At 32.8% G+C, this 19,473-nt stretch overlaps 1 protein-coding gene across 4 annotated transcripts in view; it reads left to right on the forward strand.

The window, feature by feature from the left end:
• SPOCK3 (SPARC (osteonectin), cwcv and kazal like domains proteoglycan 3) overlaps window positions 1–19,473 on the forward strand; it is a 634,362-nt gene that overhangs the window by 436,631 nt on the left and 178,258 nt on the right. For 3 of the 4 annotated variants that reach the window (XM_044680201.1, XM_044680202.1, XM_044680203.1), the window contains one exon: window positions 6,985–7,108. The exons of the other annotated variant lie outside the window; for it this stretch is intronic. In XM_044680201.1, the coding sequence (XP_044536136.1) occupies window positions 6,985–7,108 (124 nt within the window). The remainder of the gene's footprint in view (window positions 1–6,984; window positions 7,109–19,473) is intronic. 4 annotated transcript variants of the gene reach the window in all.

Genomic DNA, 19,473 nt, shown 5'->3' on the forward strand with positions numbered 1-19,473 from the left:
CAAGGTAACCTCCCTTATCTTAATTTATCAGTCACATTATGCTTCCAGATTACTAAAAATCTTCAACACAACCCTATCATATAACATATGAAATACTAACTCCTTACCTTGGAAATGAATTTAATATACAATCTAGTTTCATATTGCATAGGCTTCCAATACAGTCTCACCTGTCTAGCTGTTGCTCATTTTTTACATGTTAATATAATTTTAATAGTAATTTTCTGAAGTTTATGATCTCTTTTCCTACAATCACTCATTCCCTAAAACAACTTGTAATGTGATTACACATATTTTAATCTTACAATACACTTTTCCATGTTTGTCATGTTGTAAAAAAGGCACATATTGCGTGTTTATATTTATGGAGGAAATAAAATTAAGAATGATATGCCTCAATCTGCGCTGAGACTCTGTCAGTTCCTTCTCTGGTGGTGGATGGCCCATTTTTCCCTCCATCCATTGGAGTTGTCCCAGATCCTTGCACTGCTGAAAACAGTTAAGTCATTAATAGACGAGTATCATATATTATTGCTGTTATTTATGTGTAATTTTCTTCTGGTTTTGCACTTTAATTTGTGTCACTTCGTATGTATTTCCAGTTTTTTTCATCTTATTCATCATTTACAGTAGTATTCCATTATCATCATACACTATAATTTTTTCAGCCATTCCCTAATTAGTAGATATCCTTTCAGTTTCCAATTTTATCACTAAAAAAACTGCTAAAATATTTTTATACTACTAATTCCTTTTCCCTTATCTTTAATCTTTTTGTGATATGGATTTAGTAGTGCTAAGGGATCAAAGGGTATGCGGAATTTGATGGCCCTTTAGGTATGGTTCCTGATTGTTTCCCAAAATGGTTGTATCAATTCATAGAATATTATTGCCTTAATTTTTAATTTTATATATGCTTTCTCTGTCAAATTAGATTAATATTCTTTGCTTTCTATTATTGTCAGGTCCTCTCTCATTGCTTTTATTCATGCAGAGAATAGGCCCATTTGTACATCTCTTCCTTCAAGACAACATAGATATTACTTCTTTGATCTTTAATTATAATCCCAGGGTCTAGTTAATGTTTTTTACTTATTTTCTATTAAATTGAAATGTAAACAAACTATCAATCAGTGATTTATTCATTCACATTCTGCGGTCTTAAAATTACCTTTGCTGTTACTTACAAAAGGAGCAAGAAGAAAAATTTAAGAAGGAATCTTGATTCTTGGCATTTTCAGCAAATGTGTAATTTGTCTTTAACTTAAGCTTCTGCAGAGATAAATATTCCATTTTCATGATAGATATGAGAAAACATTGAATTTTTCTGAAGTTATCTAGAACACAAATGCATGACTTTAAAAATTTATGCTGCATGTCCTTTTGATCTTGAAGAAATCAAAGACAATTACAAGTAGAGCAAAGCTTCTTTTTTTTTAATTTCCCCCTGTGATCCTATAATTCAGAGACATTTGAGGGGTGTCCAGAGTTTTCAGTTTTATTTCCCATTAGGAATCTTACCAATTATCCAAGCAGTAAAAAATAGTACATTTATTTTTAGCATCATAAATTTCCCTAATGTCTAGTATATCATTTCTCATATACCACTAATACCATTTCCCCAACAACTTGAGTAGTATGGCAAATTTTGAAAGTGGCCCTTTAGAAGCATCTAAAAAAAAAGGATTTGTTTGTTAGCACAATTAGCTTAAGGGATCTTAACCTGCTATTTATTTTAAAAATAAAAGCAGAAATAATTTTAATGAAAATATGTCCATTAGATGCCAGGGTTCAATATGCTACAATTTTAATGCCTAATCTTTTTAAAAATTGTTTTTATTTTTTTATTGTTGTCATTTATTTATTTGGAATTTCAGTTCCCATTATGATATAGGGAAGGTTTTTATTTGGTTCGTCACAACTTGTATCAGTAATACAAAAGCCTGACTTCCGGAAGACTGTCTCTTTCCTGTTTACTTATATCGAAGACAACTAACACAAAGTACGTTTCCTACCTCTGAGGATGTGTTATTGCCAAAGTTGAACAATTCTAGGCTTTGTAATTGTACTCTCAAGTACCACTGATAATTTAATACACCATCTTCCCTGGAACTCTTACCCTAAAACTGCTGCTTTGTGGCTTTTTGTAGAAAACATTAGTAATTAACTAGATTCTTTGGATTATTTCATTGAGAATTTTTTTTTATTATTATCTTGTTTTTTTGGATCACATCTGTAAATTCACTGGTATAATAAATTCACAGGGAGAAAATTCCCTCTGTCAATGGAGACTTACAAATGATCTAAATTTTGTAATCTTACAAACTTGCTTTTGACATTGTGAGGTTAAGAGTTTTAACCAAGGTCACAGAAATAGTGTAGGCAAAACCTAGGGCTTGAAACATAAGCTTCCTGACTTCAAGACCAACTATTTTTTAATAGTCGTATTGCTATATATTTTAGCTCTCTCAAAATAAAATTGAGGGCCAGAAAAGAAATGAACTGTGCTTCTAGCAAGCTTACAGTCCCAAAGCAGGCCATGCAAAATTGCCTTTTTTTTGTTTGTTTCACTTAAAATTAAGGCATTTAATGGATTGATTTGATTATCGAAGGCATCTTTTTCAGGAGAACTATCTTTATTCAGAGATTCACATTTTACAAATTAAATCAACAACTTAGTAAAGACACTGCTATTTCTAATAGCAGAGCCATCGCCTCAACCCTGCAATTTAGGGGTTTTATCACACTATATGTTATGGTATTTTGTATGGTATAGGTGCCATCTACCAGACACCTAATTAAATATGACACTTAGAATAACTAAAGATAAGGCTCAAGTTATCACACAAGCAATAAGTAGAAAATCACATGGGAAGGGGGGCAGCTGGGTAGCTCATTGGATAGAAATTCAGGTCTAGAGATAAAAGGACCTGAGTTTAAATTTGGCCTCAGACACTTTCTAGACTTGTGACCCTGGGCAAGTCACTTAAACCCCATTACCTGGCCTCTATTACCCTTCTGCCTTGGAACAAATACACAGTATTGATTTTAAGGTGGAAAGTAAGAATTTTTAAAAAATGGAAATCAACTGGGATTCAAGTACAAGACAGGATCATAGATATATAACTATAAGGAACCACAAAAGTCTTCTATCGCTGCTCTCTCATTTTATAGATGAGGATTTTGAGATTTAGAGATATTAAATGACTTTTCCATTCTGGCATGGAGTCAACTTCAAAAAACCAACTTTTCAATGCTATAGTCATGAATTTCCATATATTATTTTGTCTCATAATAACATCATCTGGTGACTAAAGTCTTGGTTTCAAGTTACTTCTCCTATAAGACACTTGGCCTCAGATGGCATTCTAGCCTTGGGTTGGCAAACCTATGGCATGCATCCTGGAGGGGTCTGCTCTCTTCCTCCTCTCTACACATGCCTGAGAACATTCCTCCCATCTCCCACCCTTCTGCCCAGCAACCCAATGGGAGCACTTCCTCCCTCCCCTCTCTGGGGTAAAGTAGGGGCTGACATGTGGCATGAGGGTTGCCATTTGGGCACTCGGTCTCTAAAAGGTTCACCACCACTGTTCTAGACCACCCCCACTACTCCCAGTATTTCTAGCCTGGGTATGCCTGCCAGAGCCTCCACAATGACAGTACAGCCTCAGTCTTGGGTCACTTCCACACTACATAGGGGCGTGGGAGTAGGAATTTAAATTGGAATAATCACTATGGGAATTGGATATTAATTTTTAGCAATTCATATTTTTATAACACTTCAGGTTTTACTATGTTTTTATTATTGCCACCTTCTTAGGCCAGTCCTGCATCACCTTTCCATTGGACTATTGTAGTCGCCTCCTATTTTTTCTCCTGACCCTTTCTAATCCATCCTACATGCAGATGCCTGTGATTTGTCTAAAGTTCAAGTCTGACCACATAATCACAAAATTCCAGTGGTTCCCTATTACCTCTAGAATAAAATATAAACTATTTCATTTAAATCTCTTCTCAATCTCTCCCCTTTGGGGGATTCCAGTAACATGATGTTTCCTTTCTTGCTTTTTCCTCCTTGTGCTCCCTGTTCCAATATATACCTTCCACATGCTATTTTATTGGCTCTAATACCCTCCCTCATCTCTTCTGAATATTGAAATTCTTGATATATTTTCTCAGAAAACATGTTCTGTAGTAAGGGGATAAAGAGGATGGTAATGAGGGTGTCACTAGGGGCCTAGGAGCCAGTAACTAAACTAGCTGGAGATTAGATTCCATGTTATCAGAAGGGAGCAGCCTCAGCTGAGCTGCCCAGTGAATCTTCACTGCTAGCTGCAGGCTCCTTTAAGATGTTAGGTAGGGGAGCAGCTGAGTAGCTCAGTGGATTGAGAGTCAGGCCTAGAGACGGGAGGTCCTAGGTTCAAATTTGGCCTCAGACACTTCCCAACTGTGTGACCCTGGGCAAGTCACTTGACCCTCATTGCCCACCCTTACCCCTCTTCCACCTAGGAGCCAATACACAGAAGTTAAGGGTTTAAAAAAATTTAAAAAAAAAAAAGATGTTGGGTAGGTGGCCCCTCCTTGCTGAGGTAACTGTCTTCCTATTGGGTGAGAGCAGAACCCAGCAGGAAACTGTGACTCAACTTCCTGCCAACAATGGAGGCTTAGATTTCACTTCCACAGTACCCCCTACTTCTCAAAATTCTGTCCTCTCCTTAGTCTCCTTAGCCTTGATGGTGTTGAAATAATCACAGGAAATTCACAGATTAAGGCTAAGGGATTTATTTGAACTGGAAAGCGAAAACTAAGGTAAGAGCTTCCTAAGCTGTTGCTAGGGGCCATTGCCAGATGCTGGCAAAGGAACTAGAAGGTCTTGACAGGCTGAGGGCAACCAGCCCTCAGCCAGAGATAACTAGACTCTGGCTTGGTGTTATTTGATCAGCTAGGTAACACTGATGATGTTGTTGAGTTGCTCTAGAGATGGCCCTAACCACTAGGCTATGCTATCTAAGTTCCTACCCATGATCCACCTCCCGGGGCCCCAGGGGGAAGGTCAGGTAAACAAGTTCCCTGGGTGAGGACAAGGGAAATCAGAACCTAGGGTTGGGTTTGCAGGGATATTTTATAGCCACAGCCCAACTGCCAGTTGGCACCTGCCCCATGGTGCATGCCATCTGCAAGATTCCATTCAGGGTAACTGACAAGTTTGCCTAGGGCAATATTGCATGCAAAATCCCTGCACTACAGTTCCTTCTTAGTGATCTATCATGTTTCAAATACATTCCCTCCAAAACTATATTTTCCCCCATTTGCCTGATGTAACTTTTACCTGCTCCCTCACCCATTAAACCATAAAATCTCCTTGAGAACATGTTTGTCTTTCTGTCTCCAATACTTAACCCAGTGCCTGGCACATAGCAAGCACTTAATAAATGTTTGAGGATTGATCATTGCATTCTACCTAGAAGATCTTCCACAAATGGCCCACTGAGATGAAAAATATTACTATGACCCAGAAGTCATTCACATTACCCGATGTCACTCTGTGAAATATATATGGCAAATGTTGCATTGAAAACTTTGTCTAGAAACTCTTTGGGGTGGTTTAGGTTTGCTTCTGGTATTTAATTCAATTGATTCCAACAAGAGTTTATTAATCATCTATTAAAGCAAGTCACCCTGCCAAGGACTGATTACATAAGGATAAATAATGATAGTGTCAGCAATCAAGAAGGTTTTATATTTTCCTAGAGGAACCAAGCAGAGGTTGCAAGTCATGGGAAATAGTAAAAATAAAGAGGAATGTTCTGAGGGATCAAAGGAGGAAGAGAATGAAGGAGAAAAAGTATTCTCCTTCCTTCTCTTCTTCCTTTATATCTATTTCTATATATATGTATATCAGGGTAAAATCAAGTAGAAATTACATGTGTGCATACATATATACACATACATAACACATATGACATAGATTTTAAACACATATATGCATAATTTCCACTTGATTTTACTCTGACCTTGTTGAAGCCAGCTTGAGTCCCTTGGAGCACAGTGTCATCTGGAGACAGAATAAATAGAGATGGGAAATTATATTAACTTGATAAGAACTGGGCTCTGCCTTTTTGGACACAATGGTCAAGTAATTAGTCCAACAGTTAAGTGAACAAACTAAGGTGGAAAATTCATATCATTATTTAGATACTTTTCACAAATATATAGAAAGTTTGGCCAAACAGCCCAAACCCTCATCCTTTCAATTTCTGCTTTTTTTTCTCTCTCTTTTTCAGAGGCAGGAAAAGTAAGGAGCTATTTATTGTTTTGTGTTCTATGTTGGCAAATCTATATTTGTTATTTCAAAAGCTGCAATGTTCAATGTGATATTCCTCTATTAGAGATAAAACAAACTGCATCTTTTTTTCTTTTTGATTAACAAATCATATTTGTTTTGACACAGACTTAGGATAAACCATAAGTAAATAGTCAATTGAGGTTCATGCTGAAACATTACAATTTGCTTTTTCCTCGATATGCAACAATATTTCATCTTTTCAGTCTTCCCAGATGTAGTGGCTAATTTGCAGTTGATTTAATAAAATAATATATCCTATGTCCACAAACTTTCAAAGCATATTTCATGTTGAAATAAGACTATAATCTTTGTATATATAGAATGGCACTCTATATAGGAAATAAATACAATGCTTTTAAGTTAAGATTTCAGAGTACTTTTATAAATAATCCTTTAAATTTAGTGGTATAGAAAGAGACCTAAAATTATTAAATAATTTAAAGCATTCTCCTTAGGGGACTGGAGTAGGAGTACTTTTGGCCAATGAATCTAACTTGAAACATGGATGAATGTTTGTAATTTTCTCTACAAGATCTTTCTCTACAAGATCTTGGGTAGCAATAAAGGAAACGTCATGCTAAGAAGTACCATTGTGCCCTTTTCCTGTCTAAATATGTTGTGTTTTTTTTCTCCAACAGTATGAAAGAAGCTGGATTAAGTCATAAACAGTGGAGGGGCCCTGTTTCATCCAGCTGCAAGCAATGTCCAGTGGTTTACACCAATCCTGTTTGTGGATCAGATGGTCACACTTACTCTTCACAGGTAAAAACTAATATTATCATTCAATTAATAATTCATTATCATTTTTTAATTTTTCTCTTGGTTACATGATTCATCTTGCTTCCCTCCCCTCTTCACCTTCCCCTCCTATAGTAGAGAGGCAATTCCACTGGGTTATACATTTATGATCATTCTAAACCTATTTTCATGTTATTCATTTTTATAACAGAGTAATCTTTTAAAACCAAAACCCCAAATCATATGCCCATATAAACAAGTGATAAATCATATGTTTTTTCATATGTTTTTTTTCTCTAGCTGTGGATAGCATTCTTTCTCATAAGTCTTTCAGAATTGTCCGGGATCATCGCATTGCTTTTAGTAGCAAAGTCTATTACATTTTACTATCCCACAGTGTTTCAGTTACTTTGTACAATGTTCTCCTGGTTCTGCTTATTTCACTCTGCATTAATTCATGTATATATTTCCAGTTATTAAAGAAATCAACTGGTTCTTAATTCCTTATAGCACAATCATATTCCCTCACCATCAAAAATCATAATTTGTTCAGCTATTGCCCAGTCGAGGGACATCCCCTCACTCTCCATTTTTTTGCCACCAGAAAAATTGCAGCTATAAACATTTTTGCACAAACAGATCCATTTCCATTTTTTATCCCTTTGGAAAACAAATCTAGTAGTGGTATTGCTGGATCATGCAACTAATAATGAAGTTTAAAATAAGAGCATCCTTACAAAGCAAAAGATCTTAAATCATAGGATAAGTTACTGATGGGTGGCATCTCAGAGGTTATATGTTTCAAATTCTCAACCTACTCCTGCGTTACCTTGGACAAATATATACATACTGAAGGAGATCTCTAAACTGTTCTTTCTTGTTTTCATTTATCTCTAGCTCTAAATTCTATTATATTTTTCCTTGTTTCATTTTTGTTCAATAACATAAATAATTAGTCACAGAATCTCAAAAATATCATTGCTCTAAATATACGCCTTTACCAGTACTATTTATTCCAAACCAAATTTTTAAGAGTTAAAGACTTATGTTACAAATAAGCCTCAAAATTAAAGGACTAAATACTAAATTCCCATAATTGCTGATATGGAGGAAAAGCCGAAATCTTAATATAAATAGAATCCTATGTATGTCTGTATTTATATCTTCTCACTTATGAGAATGTTAAATCCTGATAGATTTTCACAGTCTCTCATAACCTATCTCCCTCTTACCTTTCCTATATTCTTATACCCTATAACCCCTTCCCCATATACTTTACCATTGGTGACACTGAACTTGCTGTTCCTCCCCTACTACACTCCATCTCCTTTTTCCAAGGAATTTTCATTGGCTGTTCCCTATGTCTGAAATTCTCCTCTTTCCTTATTTCTGCCTCATGATTACCTTTAAATCCTAGCCAAAATACTGACTTTTACAGGAAGCTCTTCCCAGTACAATTTCTTTCTATGGCCTTCCTCTGATGATTATTTTCAATTTATCCTGTATAAAACTTGTTTGGACATAGTTCTTTTAGGATGTTGTCTCACCTATTAGACTGTAAGCTACTTGAGAGCAAAGACTCTCTTTTATCTTTCTTCATATTCCCAGCACTTACCACAATATCTGTCACATAGTATGTGCTTAATAAATGTCTTTTGACTTATAGCAGACCTCTTGTTATAGCCATGAATTACTAGTGTTTTTTCTGAGTTACTTTCTATACTTCCTTTATGCTTTCCATTTTCTTAGGATCATTAACAATATAAATGTAGAGCTGAAAGGGACAATGGAGGTGAAAAAGTTCAAATCTCTCTTGAGAGACGGGGGGAACTGAGCCTCAGAGAAATTAAATGACTTGTCACCAAATCATAGTGCTGGTACCTCCAGGATATTTTTATTCTTAGCCTTAGACTACAGTAAAATATAATCTTCTTCAGGGCAGGGACTGTTTTAGGTTTATCTTTATTTCCCCATCACCAATGTCTAGTACATGAATTTGAAATATTTTTTTAATTAAAGCTGAGCCACATTTTTAAAGTAGTAGCTATCATGTTTCAGTATGTGTGGGAAAAGAGTATATTAGATCTAAACATAATTCTAAATGAATTTAAAAAAATAATTCTAAATAAATTATTTAATTCTAAATAAATTAGATAATAATTTAATTATTAAAAATAAAATTAATTTTATTTGCAGTCATACTATGTTCTTTAACATTCCAGAATCTCTGTTTTTATGTTCACTTCTAGTAATTGTAACATATGACTATTATAAGAGAAGTAAAGTTGATAATTTGGGAAGAACTTACAATGTTTGTACATTGTATGTATAATGGATATATAAATATTGTAAGTAACCATTATGTTTTATGATTTCTGACTATGTATATCATGAGGAAAAGAATGAAGAAATGTCACAGACAAATGATTTTTAAAGGAAAAGTTTATTAGAGAAAATAAGTAGTTTCATGAAAAGAGTTGTGCACTTGAAATTGAGACCTTTAACATTTAAATAGCTATATGACTATGACACTTCTCTATGATTTGTTTTATTGCCTATAAAACGGAAATAATATTATTCATGTCACTTTTTACAATATTATTCCATGACATTTTCTTACACTATTATTGTATGGAATATATCTTGTGAAGCTTTAAGTACTAGGTAAATGTGAATTTTTATTACTGTTTTGATAACTCAATGGAGCTGTGATTTCATTGAAATGTGCTCATCCTCCACTGGTGCAGATTACAACCTACTCATCCCAGATTATTTTTGTGTGAATCCTCCAATAAATCCTCCACAAAAGATGTATTCAATTCACTGAAATCCTTCTATTAAGTTTTGAAATAATAATACAAATAATCATCTGATATCAAGTCATGAAGCACTGCAGTCTCTGAAGAACTGAAATAAATATCACCTTGAAATCAGTGGAGAAAAAAGACTTATGATGTATATGTGTGTCTGTGTTTGATATAGCGAGAGATGGAAAAAGTAAGTGAATGAGCAAATGGGACACATTGCAAGTAGAGAATTTTAAAGATGAAGTGGAGTAGGGTGTCTGTCACCAAATCAACATACAAGTGAAAAAGATAAGCTTGCTTTTTTGACTTGTCACATGATTCTGATTATTGCACCACCATAGTAAAGAAGTAATCAAGAAAGTTTAAGCCAACTGAATCAGTATTGTATCTTTCTCAAGCTACTGTTAAGGTTAGCTCTTCCTATTAAATATTAGATGAGTTGAGTGTTACATTTTCTTTGCAGTCTCAAATTGGAGTCATGGGAACAGGCTGTCATAGAATAAAAACAGAAAGTTGAGTGTCTTGATTGCCAAGCCACTGGATTTTTTTTAGTTTTCATTACATTTGAGACAGCTAGGTGACATAGTGGAGAGAGCACTGGCTCTGGAATCAGAAAGATCTAAATTCAAGTCCAATCTCTTTATGAGCCTGAGCAACACAACTTTTGTCTGCCTTGGTTTCTTCCATTGTGAAACAGGGATCATAAATAACACCCAATTCATAGGATTTTTGTAAATAATAAATAAACTCATTTTAAATGTACATTTTTAAGTGTTTAAAAACTGATCTTATCTTTTTCCTTCCTTCTTTCCTTTTTTCCTTCTTTCCTTCCTTCCATATCTTAAAATTGTGATGAGACACATTTAGAATAAAATATATTTGTCTCCTATTCATTTCTACTTATGCATATTTGCGTGAGTTGCGGTTACATATATAAATCTGTTAGAAATACCTCCTATTTCCACCTCTGTGTTCCAGGCTGTGGAATCATATATGAATAGAAAATTGTTAGAGATGTCTGACATTCTTCAACAGCACACTTAAAACATCTACAAACAGATAAATAAAAAGTCGAGAAATAAATATTTGAAAACATTTTGTAAATATTTTGCCATTTAAAAGGAGAATAACATTTTAAATGTTCTCTGGCATTCCTCCCCTCTTAAAACATGCAGGATCAATTTCTTTAGATATTTTTATTTCTTCTTTTTTAAAGTAGTATATTTCCTGTATACATTCCAATTCATTAATCCAAGAATATAAAAATAAAGAGTTGTTCAAGATTGTTTGAGAGGCAATCACTCTTGAAATTGACATGAAAGATGGAGATCCTTATTCCTTTACTTCAGGCAAAGTTTATTGTGATTGTGTTGTCAAGCTCCAGTAAGAGCTAAGGATTGTTCTGCAATCTAGTGATAGTCTCTTACCAGGAATAGATTTGTCAATGACTAGTGCAAATTGTACAATGCATTCTCAGAGTACAAGTCAATAAACAGCATCAGGGTTATAGAATTAAGCAGGGCAGCACTAGCATAATTTCCCCAGGGATCCTACTTTGGGAATAATCTAGCCTCCTCTCTGTCAGATTTAGTCATGCTCTGCCATGCTTAGCACTGAACTCAATGATTGTAAACTCGAAAAAAAAATGTCTTATAGTTTTAAGAAGCTATAAGGGGGAAATAAAGATGCATATAGGTTAGACACATATAGCCCAGTATTCAAAATCTGCCCTATGTATACTGTTCTGATTGCATATAATAAATGTAGTTGTTTTTTTTTCTCAAATGACAAAAGCAAGAGAAACAAAAGCAATTTAAGTGAACATATTCATTTGAAAACTTTCTTAGTGATTCTAGCTTATAAGAAGTATAAAATGAATTATATTTAAAGTTCTAAATTACTGTTTTCATATTTTTAACCTTATCTTAATATTCGAAATTCCACTTAGTGGAATATGTGTCTGTGTTTTCACACACACACACACACACACACACACACACACATATATATATATATATATATATATATATATATGCGAAGCAGAATTATATTGTAAGAATTACCTTGAACTTTGAATCAGAAGACCTTGGTTCTGGTGCTAGATCTGCTCTGATAACATGAAGTTTACTTTTGGGCAAGTACCTTCATTTTCCTGGGCTTCATTGTGTTCTTATTATTATAAAGGGACCATATTAAATGATTTACATTATCTGAATTCAGATAATTATCTAAGATTATTCCAAAAATAACATTCTACAAAAGAACTATGATGAAGAGTTAAGGAATATGATAATAGTTGCATGAATCAACAAAATAGTAAACTACTTTTAATGAGCTTACTGTTCAATCTATGAAGACTTTACATCTGCTGGAAGGATTTCTTTATGGTTGGAAAAAGAGGAATAATTTTTCAAAGAAAATCATTAGAATATGAGCTCCTGAAGAATATGCATAGTTGTTTTGTTTTGTTTTGTTTTGTTTTTAATTTAAGCCTAGGTTGTACCACAGGGTCTGGAACCTAATACATGTATAATAAATTACTGTTGATAGAATATTGTCTGAGGAAATGGGAACAAGTTGAGTTGCCTTGACATTTTGATCTGTGTAATAGCTTGATCAAAATTTCATCCTACTCCATTGCAAGCATCATTAATTTAGGAATTTTCTGTAATAGCATTGAGTACCACGTGAGCTGAGACTCGAATCTCATATTGTCTACTTATAAAATGCTAAGGCAGTAGAAAGAATTAGATAGCATAATATGGTAGATATTGTGGAATGTGGCTAACAATTACAGAATTTTGAATTCTAAGAAATCTTGGCAATTGTCTGTTTCAGTTAAGACTGAAAGAACCAAGGAAACAGAAGGAATTCTATAGCATTTAATATGTTATAATCAAAGATAACTATTTGGATAGTCAAAATTTTTAGATAATTTCACTGAATCTTGAAATCAGAAGCAATAACTTATTTATTCTAAATGATATTTTAAAAAATTTCCTACTACATAAAATAGATGAATTCAGTCTTTGTAGATCTCTAATAAGAAGGATCTAATTATTAGTCAAGCAGCCAGTATTTACTGAGTGACTAGTGATATGCCAGGCACACAAAAATGCTCTCCCCTTTTACATTACTACTTCATTTTTTGAGAGCTTTATTTTTCTACATTTTTTCATTATATTAAGTCTAAATTTTATACTTTTCACACATTATGCCTGCATACACATATGTATATAGGTGTTGGTATATATGTGTGTGTATATATATGTGTGTATATATATATATATATATATATATATATATGATGAACCAGGTAAAGTCATTCATTCCTATGACAATCTTTCTAATATTTGAAGACAGTTTTCATGACCTCCTAAGGTATCCATTATTCCATTGCTATGGATATTCGTTGTGTTAGCCCAGCTCACAGCACAAAAGCAAATCTTTATTTCACATTATTCTTGACCTTATGTTTACATAGATCATTTATAAATGACACAACTTAAGTGTTAAAGGCCTTCTTCTGACTCATTTATTATTTCTTGGGTTGTTGCACTGCCCTCAGTTTATTCTTGCTGTGTGGGAAGTGGCTCTTCCTTTTTAGGATGCACTTGACTTTGATGATATCTGGTATAACAATGCAAAAATGCAAATTATTTTCAATAATATTGTGTAATTTAATGACACTAAATGCATTTTTATGGCTCTGTGGGTGACCTGTAATTTTGATTCCTTTGATGGTATATTATTCAAAAGAACATTTCCATAATAATACTGGGCTTTTGCCAAAATGGTATAATTAAAATACTCCTTTTGCCAAACCTTCTTTAATGTCTTTTTATTCTTTTAATTTCTGGGCTCATTTCATTGTCTAATTACAGATGCCATCAACCAAACAGATATCCATGAAATAGCTCATATACATTCAGCTGCATATAACATTCTGACCAAAACTGATTCTTCATGCACTTTGATTTTTTTCCTGTGAGGAACGTTTGAGTGGACATGCATCTCACTGAAGCAACCTCTTAGAATTAATTCCTGGGCTAATTCAATATCTTGTAAGCAACAACATTGTTTGAACCTCGCAATCTGTTACTTCATTATTCCTTTTGGTCTTTGCACCAGATAACTCCAGAGACACTAGTGAACACTTGGGGAACAAAAATCTCCTCTTGATTCTTTGTTGGGCATCACTGTTTGGAATCAGTACTTGGCAAATTAAGTAAAATTCCTTATACAGCCTCTTATATCATAGAATCCTATCTGATATTAGTACATGTGCATGGGAAATGTCTTCTTTGGATTGAACTATAATATTCTCTAATGAATTTTGAATCAGATTTAGAAATATTTTCCTCAAAATCTAATCTGATCTATTTTTCTGTTTTCATCAGCCATTTGGTATTTCTAACATTCTTTTCAAAAAGGAATGAGAGAAATACAATTATTCACAGACTCCTCTTTTATCTCTATTTCATGCAGTGATTAAATATTTTTTCCATTTTTTATTGTCATACAAAACACTTCCACATTGGTCATTGTTGTAAGAGCAAAGTCATACATAACCAAAATCCCAAAATAAAACCAAAAACACATTGATGTGAAATTTGACTCCAAAAGTTCTTTCTCTGGAGGTAGGTTGCATTCCTTGTCATTAGCCTTTTAGGTTTGTCTCAGATCACAATGATAAAGTAGTTATCTGCTATCATAATGAAATTTGTGGCCGAATGAATGAAGTAGTGAACTTGAAGTGAGGAAAATATTTTTTTTAATTTTTTATTATTTCTCTACCATTAAACAGTTAGTTAATCTCTCAGAATATTTTTTCTTATCTGTAAAATAAAAATTGTTGTCAATAATTCACAAACCTCAAACAAGATAGAGTATACATATATGTATATCAATTTGTACAATGAAAATTATTATAAACATGTTTATACAAAAATATATGTATATATGTTACTGTTTAATGTTGTTATAACAAAATTGATTATAACTACATTTTTAACCTTCCATCCCTGTGGATAGAATTTAATGAATTCTTCTAATTTATTTATTTAACCAGTATTAGTAATTATATACACAAAATTCTTGTTTAATTGTTCAGTCATTCAACTCTTTATGACCCTTTCAATAATAGTATGTCAGTTCTGCCCATGGAGTTTTCTTAGCAAAGATACTATAGTGGTTTACCATGTCTTTCTCCAGTGGAATAAGGTAAATTCATCTGCTATCTAGGAAATATTTTTTTTCCTACATTTGCTTTGAGAAAAGAAAAGATAAATTAGTTTTGCTACATCAATATTCAAAATTATTTATTATTAATTTATAAGCAAAGATTTTACTCAGAGAAAAATATGTATAGGGATATATAACTTTCCATGACTTCAGCCACATGAAAATGGGAAATAATAATGACAAAATTAAGGAAAAATGTGAAAATTATCTGCCTTTTCTGAGAAAGGGGTTGTTCTATAGTAAGTGAGGTCTTGTCTTCCTTTTGTTCAGTATTCAAAGAATTCTTTAATCTTTTCTTCTAACCTTGAAACTGAAGCAATTACTCTGACAAGCTTTCCTATCTCTTCCTTTTAAGTTCTCTACTGGTTCAAATCTCTTTTACTTTGAGCATTCTGTAATGAAGACTTCAAGTTTCTTTGTTCATTTACTAAATTATAATATATTTCAGTAACTCAGGGCTAACATGAGAGATCAGACACAATATTGACTGCTATGGGTACATTACTATAATGGGACATAGATCTCGTGTACCCTCCAAGTATCTTATCCATTCTATAGTTCTCAATTCCTTTACCTATCTAATGAAAATGTTGGCTAGCTCCACAAGGTCTCTTCCTTCTGTAAAAAAAAAAAAAACAATTTCTCTGTGAAAATGAGTAACTTTCTTACTATGAAACATGTCATTAAATTATCTTGATTTTATGGACTTTAAATCTAATGATTATTCTTTGAAACCTGAACACACATATCTCTTATTCCAGGAAGTATATAAAAGGGAGAAATGTGCATTAATTATAGGTTACTACATAATGATGAAGGTTGCAACTAAATGCTTGTGTGAATGCTAATCAAAACTTATAATTATTTGTTATATTCTTTGTACCTTACAAAGAATATAACAAATAATTATAAATAGGTATCTTGAAATGATAACTTTTGAATTGATAGAATTCCAAATACCTTTTACAATTGATTTTTTATTATTGGTGGGATAGGACAAATCACTAAAAACAAACAAAGGATCTTCCTTTCTTCCTTCTCTGATTTCTCTCCATTTACTGACCCATGATATTCTGGACTGTCAGAATCCTATAATTCAAGAACTACAGATGGTTACAGCCTGGAAACAACCTTAGAGATTATATCATGTAATCCCTTCATTTTGCAAAAGAGGAAACAGAGACCTACACAGATGAAATAGTCAGTTACTTGAAGTCAGAATTCATAAATACTAAATCAGTGCTTTTCTACTAATATTCAATGACATACCTGGAAAAAGTTCATTCAACTGACTGTGTTTCTATACAATCTTTTTTACTCATCTAATCTTATCTCCAGATAAATGACCCCCTTCATCTGACCATATAATTTATCAAAGAATCCAGGCTCTTTTAAAGATTTCAACATTGTTATGAATTTCAAAATTAAGTGGATAAACTAAAAGACTTTATGAATATACACATCTACAAATATTTTAAAATTTCAGGTAGTATTGATGGGAGTGAGAAAAGGGAAGAAATTCCATGAGAAGTCAATATTTGAGGGAATTAGACCCTTCCTCAGTCATGTTGTTGGTGATAACTGAACTCTTTTTTGTAAGACTCTTACTTTTGCTTCAGGGTCTCAAATTCTCCTAGAGTTCTGATGGGGGTTGGTATAAGTTGCTCTTCACAACCATTGCCTTTTATCTTTCTGATCCTCAAGCCTAGCCATTCCATTCGATATACTTGCAATTTTTAATATTTTACATTGTCTATTTTGCCTTCTAGTAATAGCTTCTACGTTTGACCAGTCCTAAATTGCATCAAAAATTTGTGTAACACATTATAGTTAAATTAGGGCAAAAAGGACTCCAAGGAATATATTATTTTTATGAATGGAACTAGATTGACAAATTAAAAACTAGTAATTAAATGGTTAAATAAATGAGTAAAATAATTCAGACAATATTCACCTTAAATCATACCATAATGCTTAAAATAAAGAAGGCAAAATAAATATGAAAGAGATTAGTTTACCTTTCATCCATTCAAACATTCATTCACAAGTACTTTTTATTGAATTTATATGCCACAATTACTTAAAATGCTTTTGTTTAAGGGACACTTTGCTGAGATTATAAAGGATACAAATTAATGTAAGACTCTGGATGGCATGGGTATTGACTCAAAAATCAAAACTTGGAGCAAAGAGGGAGAGTTCAATAAACCAAAATATCTATGTAGACATTTAGGTTTACAAGAACTTTGCATCCATTATTTATCTAAATCCTCATGCAAACTTATTATTTAATGTAATTGAAGTTTTATTGTCCTGGTTTAATAAAAGATCATAGAACTTAGAGGTGGAAAGGAACTTTAAAAGCATCTACTCCAGCTTTGATATTTTATAGATAAAAAACTGTGGTCAGAAGAGAGGAAAGAACTTATCCCAGTTTTGTGACCTGTTGAGTACCTAAGTCTAATTTTGAACTCAGGTCCCGGACTTTATATCCAGTTTATTTTCCACAACATCCTGGACTCCAAAGGTCAGCTAGATGAAAAATTTGCCTAAAGCCATATAATAAGTAGTGGAGACAGACCTCTTGATTGTAATTCTAGTATTTTCAATGGTTAACTTGATAAAATTGCTTTAAAAAAAACAAGTAGAAATAATTAAAAATCACAGATGGAGAAAAAGATTAATTCATCCATTCACTGTTCACACAATATCACCTTCACATCTTCTTTATTTTAGTTTTCCTTCTTGAAGGACATGTGACAAGAGCCTTAAATGGTAAAGATCATACCACAACAAACTATTTTTCATTGTGTCCTCTCAAAGGAGGGTCTAATGCAAATAATACTAAAGGGATAAAAGGTGCTGTTATAAATATTAAACTGATCATCTGTTTTTTTCTACTTAGGTCCAATACCTATTTTTGTTCTTTGTTTAAGTCCTTAGTCAACAAAAGCTAATCTTCTTGATTCTTTCATAAAGTTCATTGAGGACTATAGTAGAAAACTGAGATCTACTTCTGTTTCCTGGGAAAATGAATGCCTTTGTTCCCTCCAACAGTTCTGTAAGACTCTAAATTATAGATTGCCAATGTCTCAACTCTTCCTTAGCCCTTCTTCACTGTAAACTGCCAAAACTATAATCTTGGCTTTTTATTGAATTTATATGCCACAATTACTTAAAATACTAGCACTAATTGGTAAATCCACTTCTTTTTCCAATCTTTGAACCCTAAACACTTAACTCAGATTTTGCTCTAAGGAGAGATTAAATAAAATACATATGATTTATAATATAATGAAAAGACTGTGTTAGAGAACACAAATCTAAATCAACATTGTAATATATAACAGCAGTAGGAAGCTGCACAGGTCTCTAAACATATCTGAACCTCAGTTTCCTATTTTGTAAGATGATGATGATGATGATGATGATGATGATGATGATGATGATGACAATGACAATAATTGTAATAAAAGTATTGTTTCTATTCAGTGGTGCAAGGAATTTGCTGTGTAAATCTTAGAATGACCATATAAGTTTAAGTTATTTTTGTCATTATTATCCCATTCTCATTTATATTTTAAAAGCTCTCTGAGGGTATTATCTTTGAGTGTCCATTTTATATCTTTTGTGTTGACTATTGCCCATGTAGATAAAAATAATCCTTTTTTATGCTAGATGTCTATATATTTGGAAAACTTGTTATTTCATCTTGTTATGATTACTCTGGATATTTGCTATGGCAATGGCTATTGAAGATATTTCTCATATCAGTATCACATTTGGGTAACTACGAAGTCTAAGATAATGCTCAGGGTCCAGTACAACTTTTTCTTATAAAGAATATTTAATAGATAAATGGATAAGGAAAATAGGCAACTTGACAGCTTCTTCTGCATCTGTAGCTTTATTATTTTTCATGTTATAAACAGCCACACTCAACATAAAGTATCATATTGTAGGTAAATAGATCATCCATTGAATGGTAACATTTTTATTCGTCATTGAACATGTAAAGAAATAATTAACAAAATATTTTTTTACTTTTTAAAACACCATAAGCTCTTAAAATCAAATTCTTTTTTTTTCTCTTCCTCCTAATGGGTCCACTTCCTTTACTCCTACCATGATATAAAAAGAAGTACAGAGTAGAGTGGTCTGCTTCAGAAAATCTACCAGTTTAGAATCTACCAGTTCACAGTATACTTTATGTCAGGAATCCTTATTCAAAAGTCAATGTCAATTATTGTTTAATATATACTTCTATGGAATTAGATACACATGTTTTTCTCCATATATGCAAACAACAAAGTTAAGCACATTTCAAAATCTAACTTT

This window comes from Gracilinanus agilis, chromosome 6 (assembly GCF_016433145.1).
Source record: "Gracilinanus agilis isolate LMUSP501 chromosome 6, AgileGrace, whole genome shotgun sequence".
NCBI classification, from domain to species: Eukaryota; Metazoa; Chordata; class Mammalia; order Didelphimorphia; family Didelphidae; genus Gracilinanus; species Gracilinanus agilis.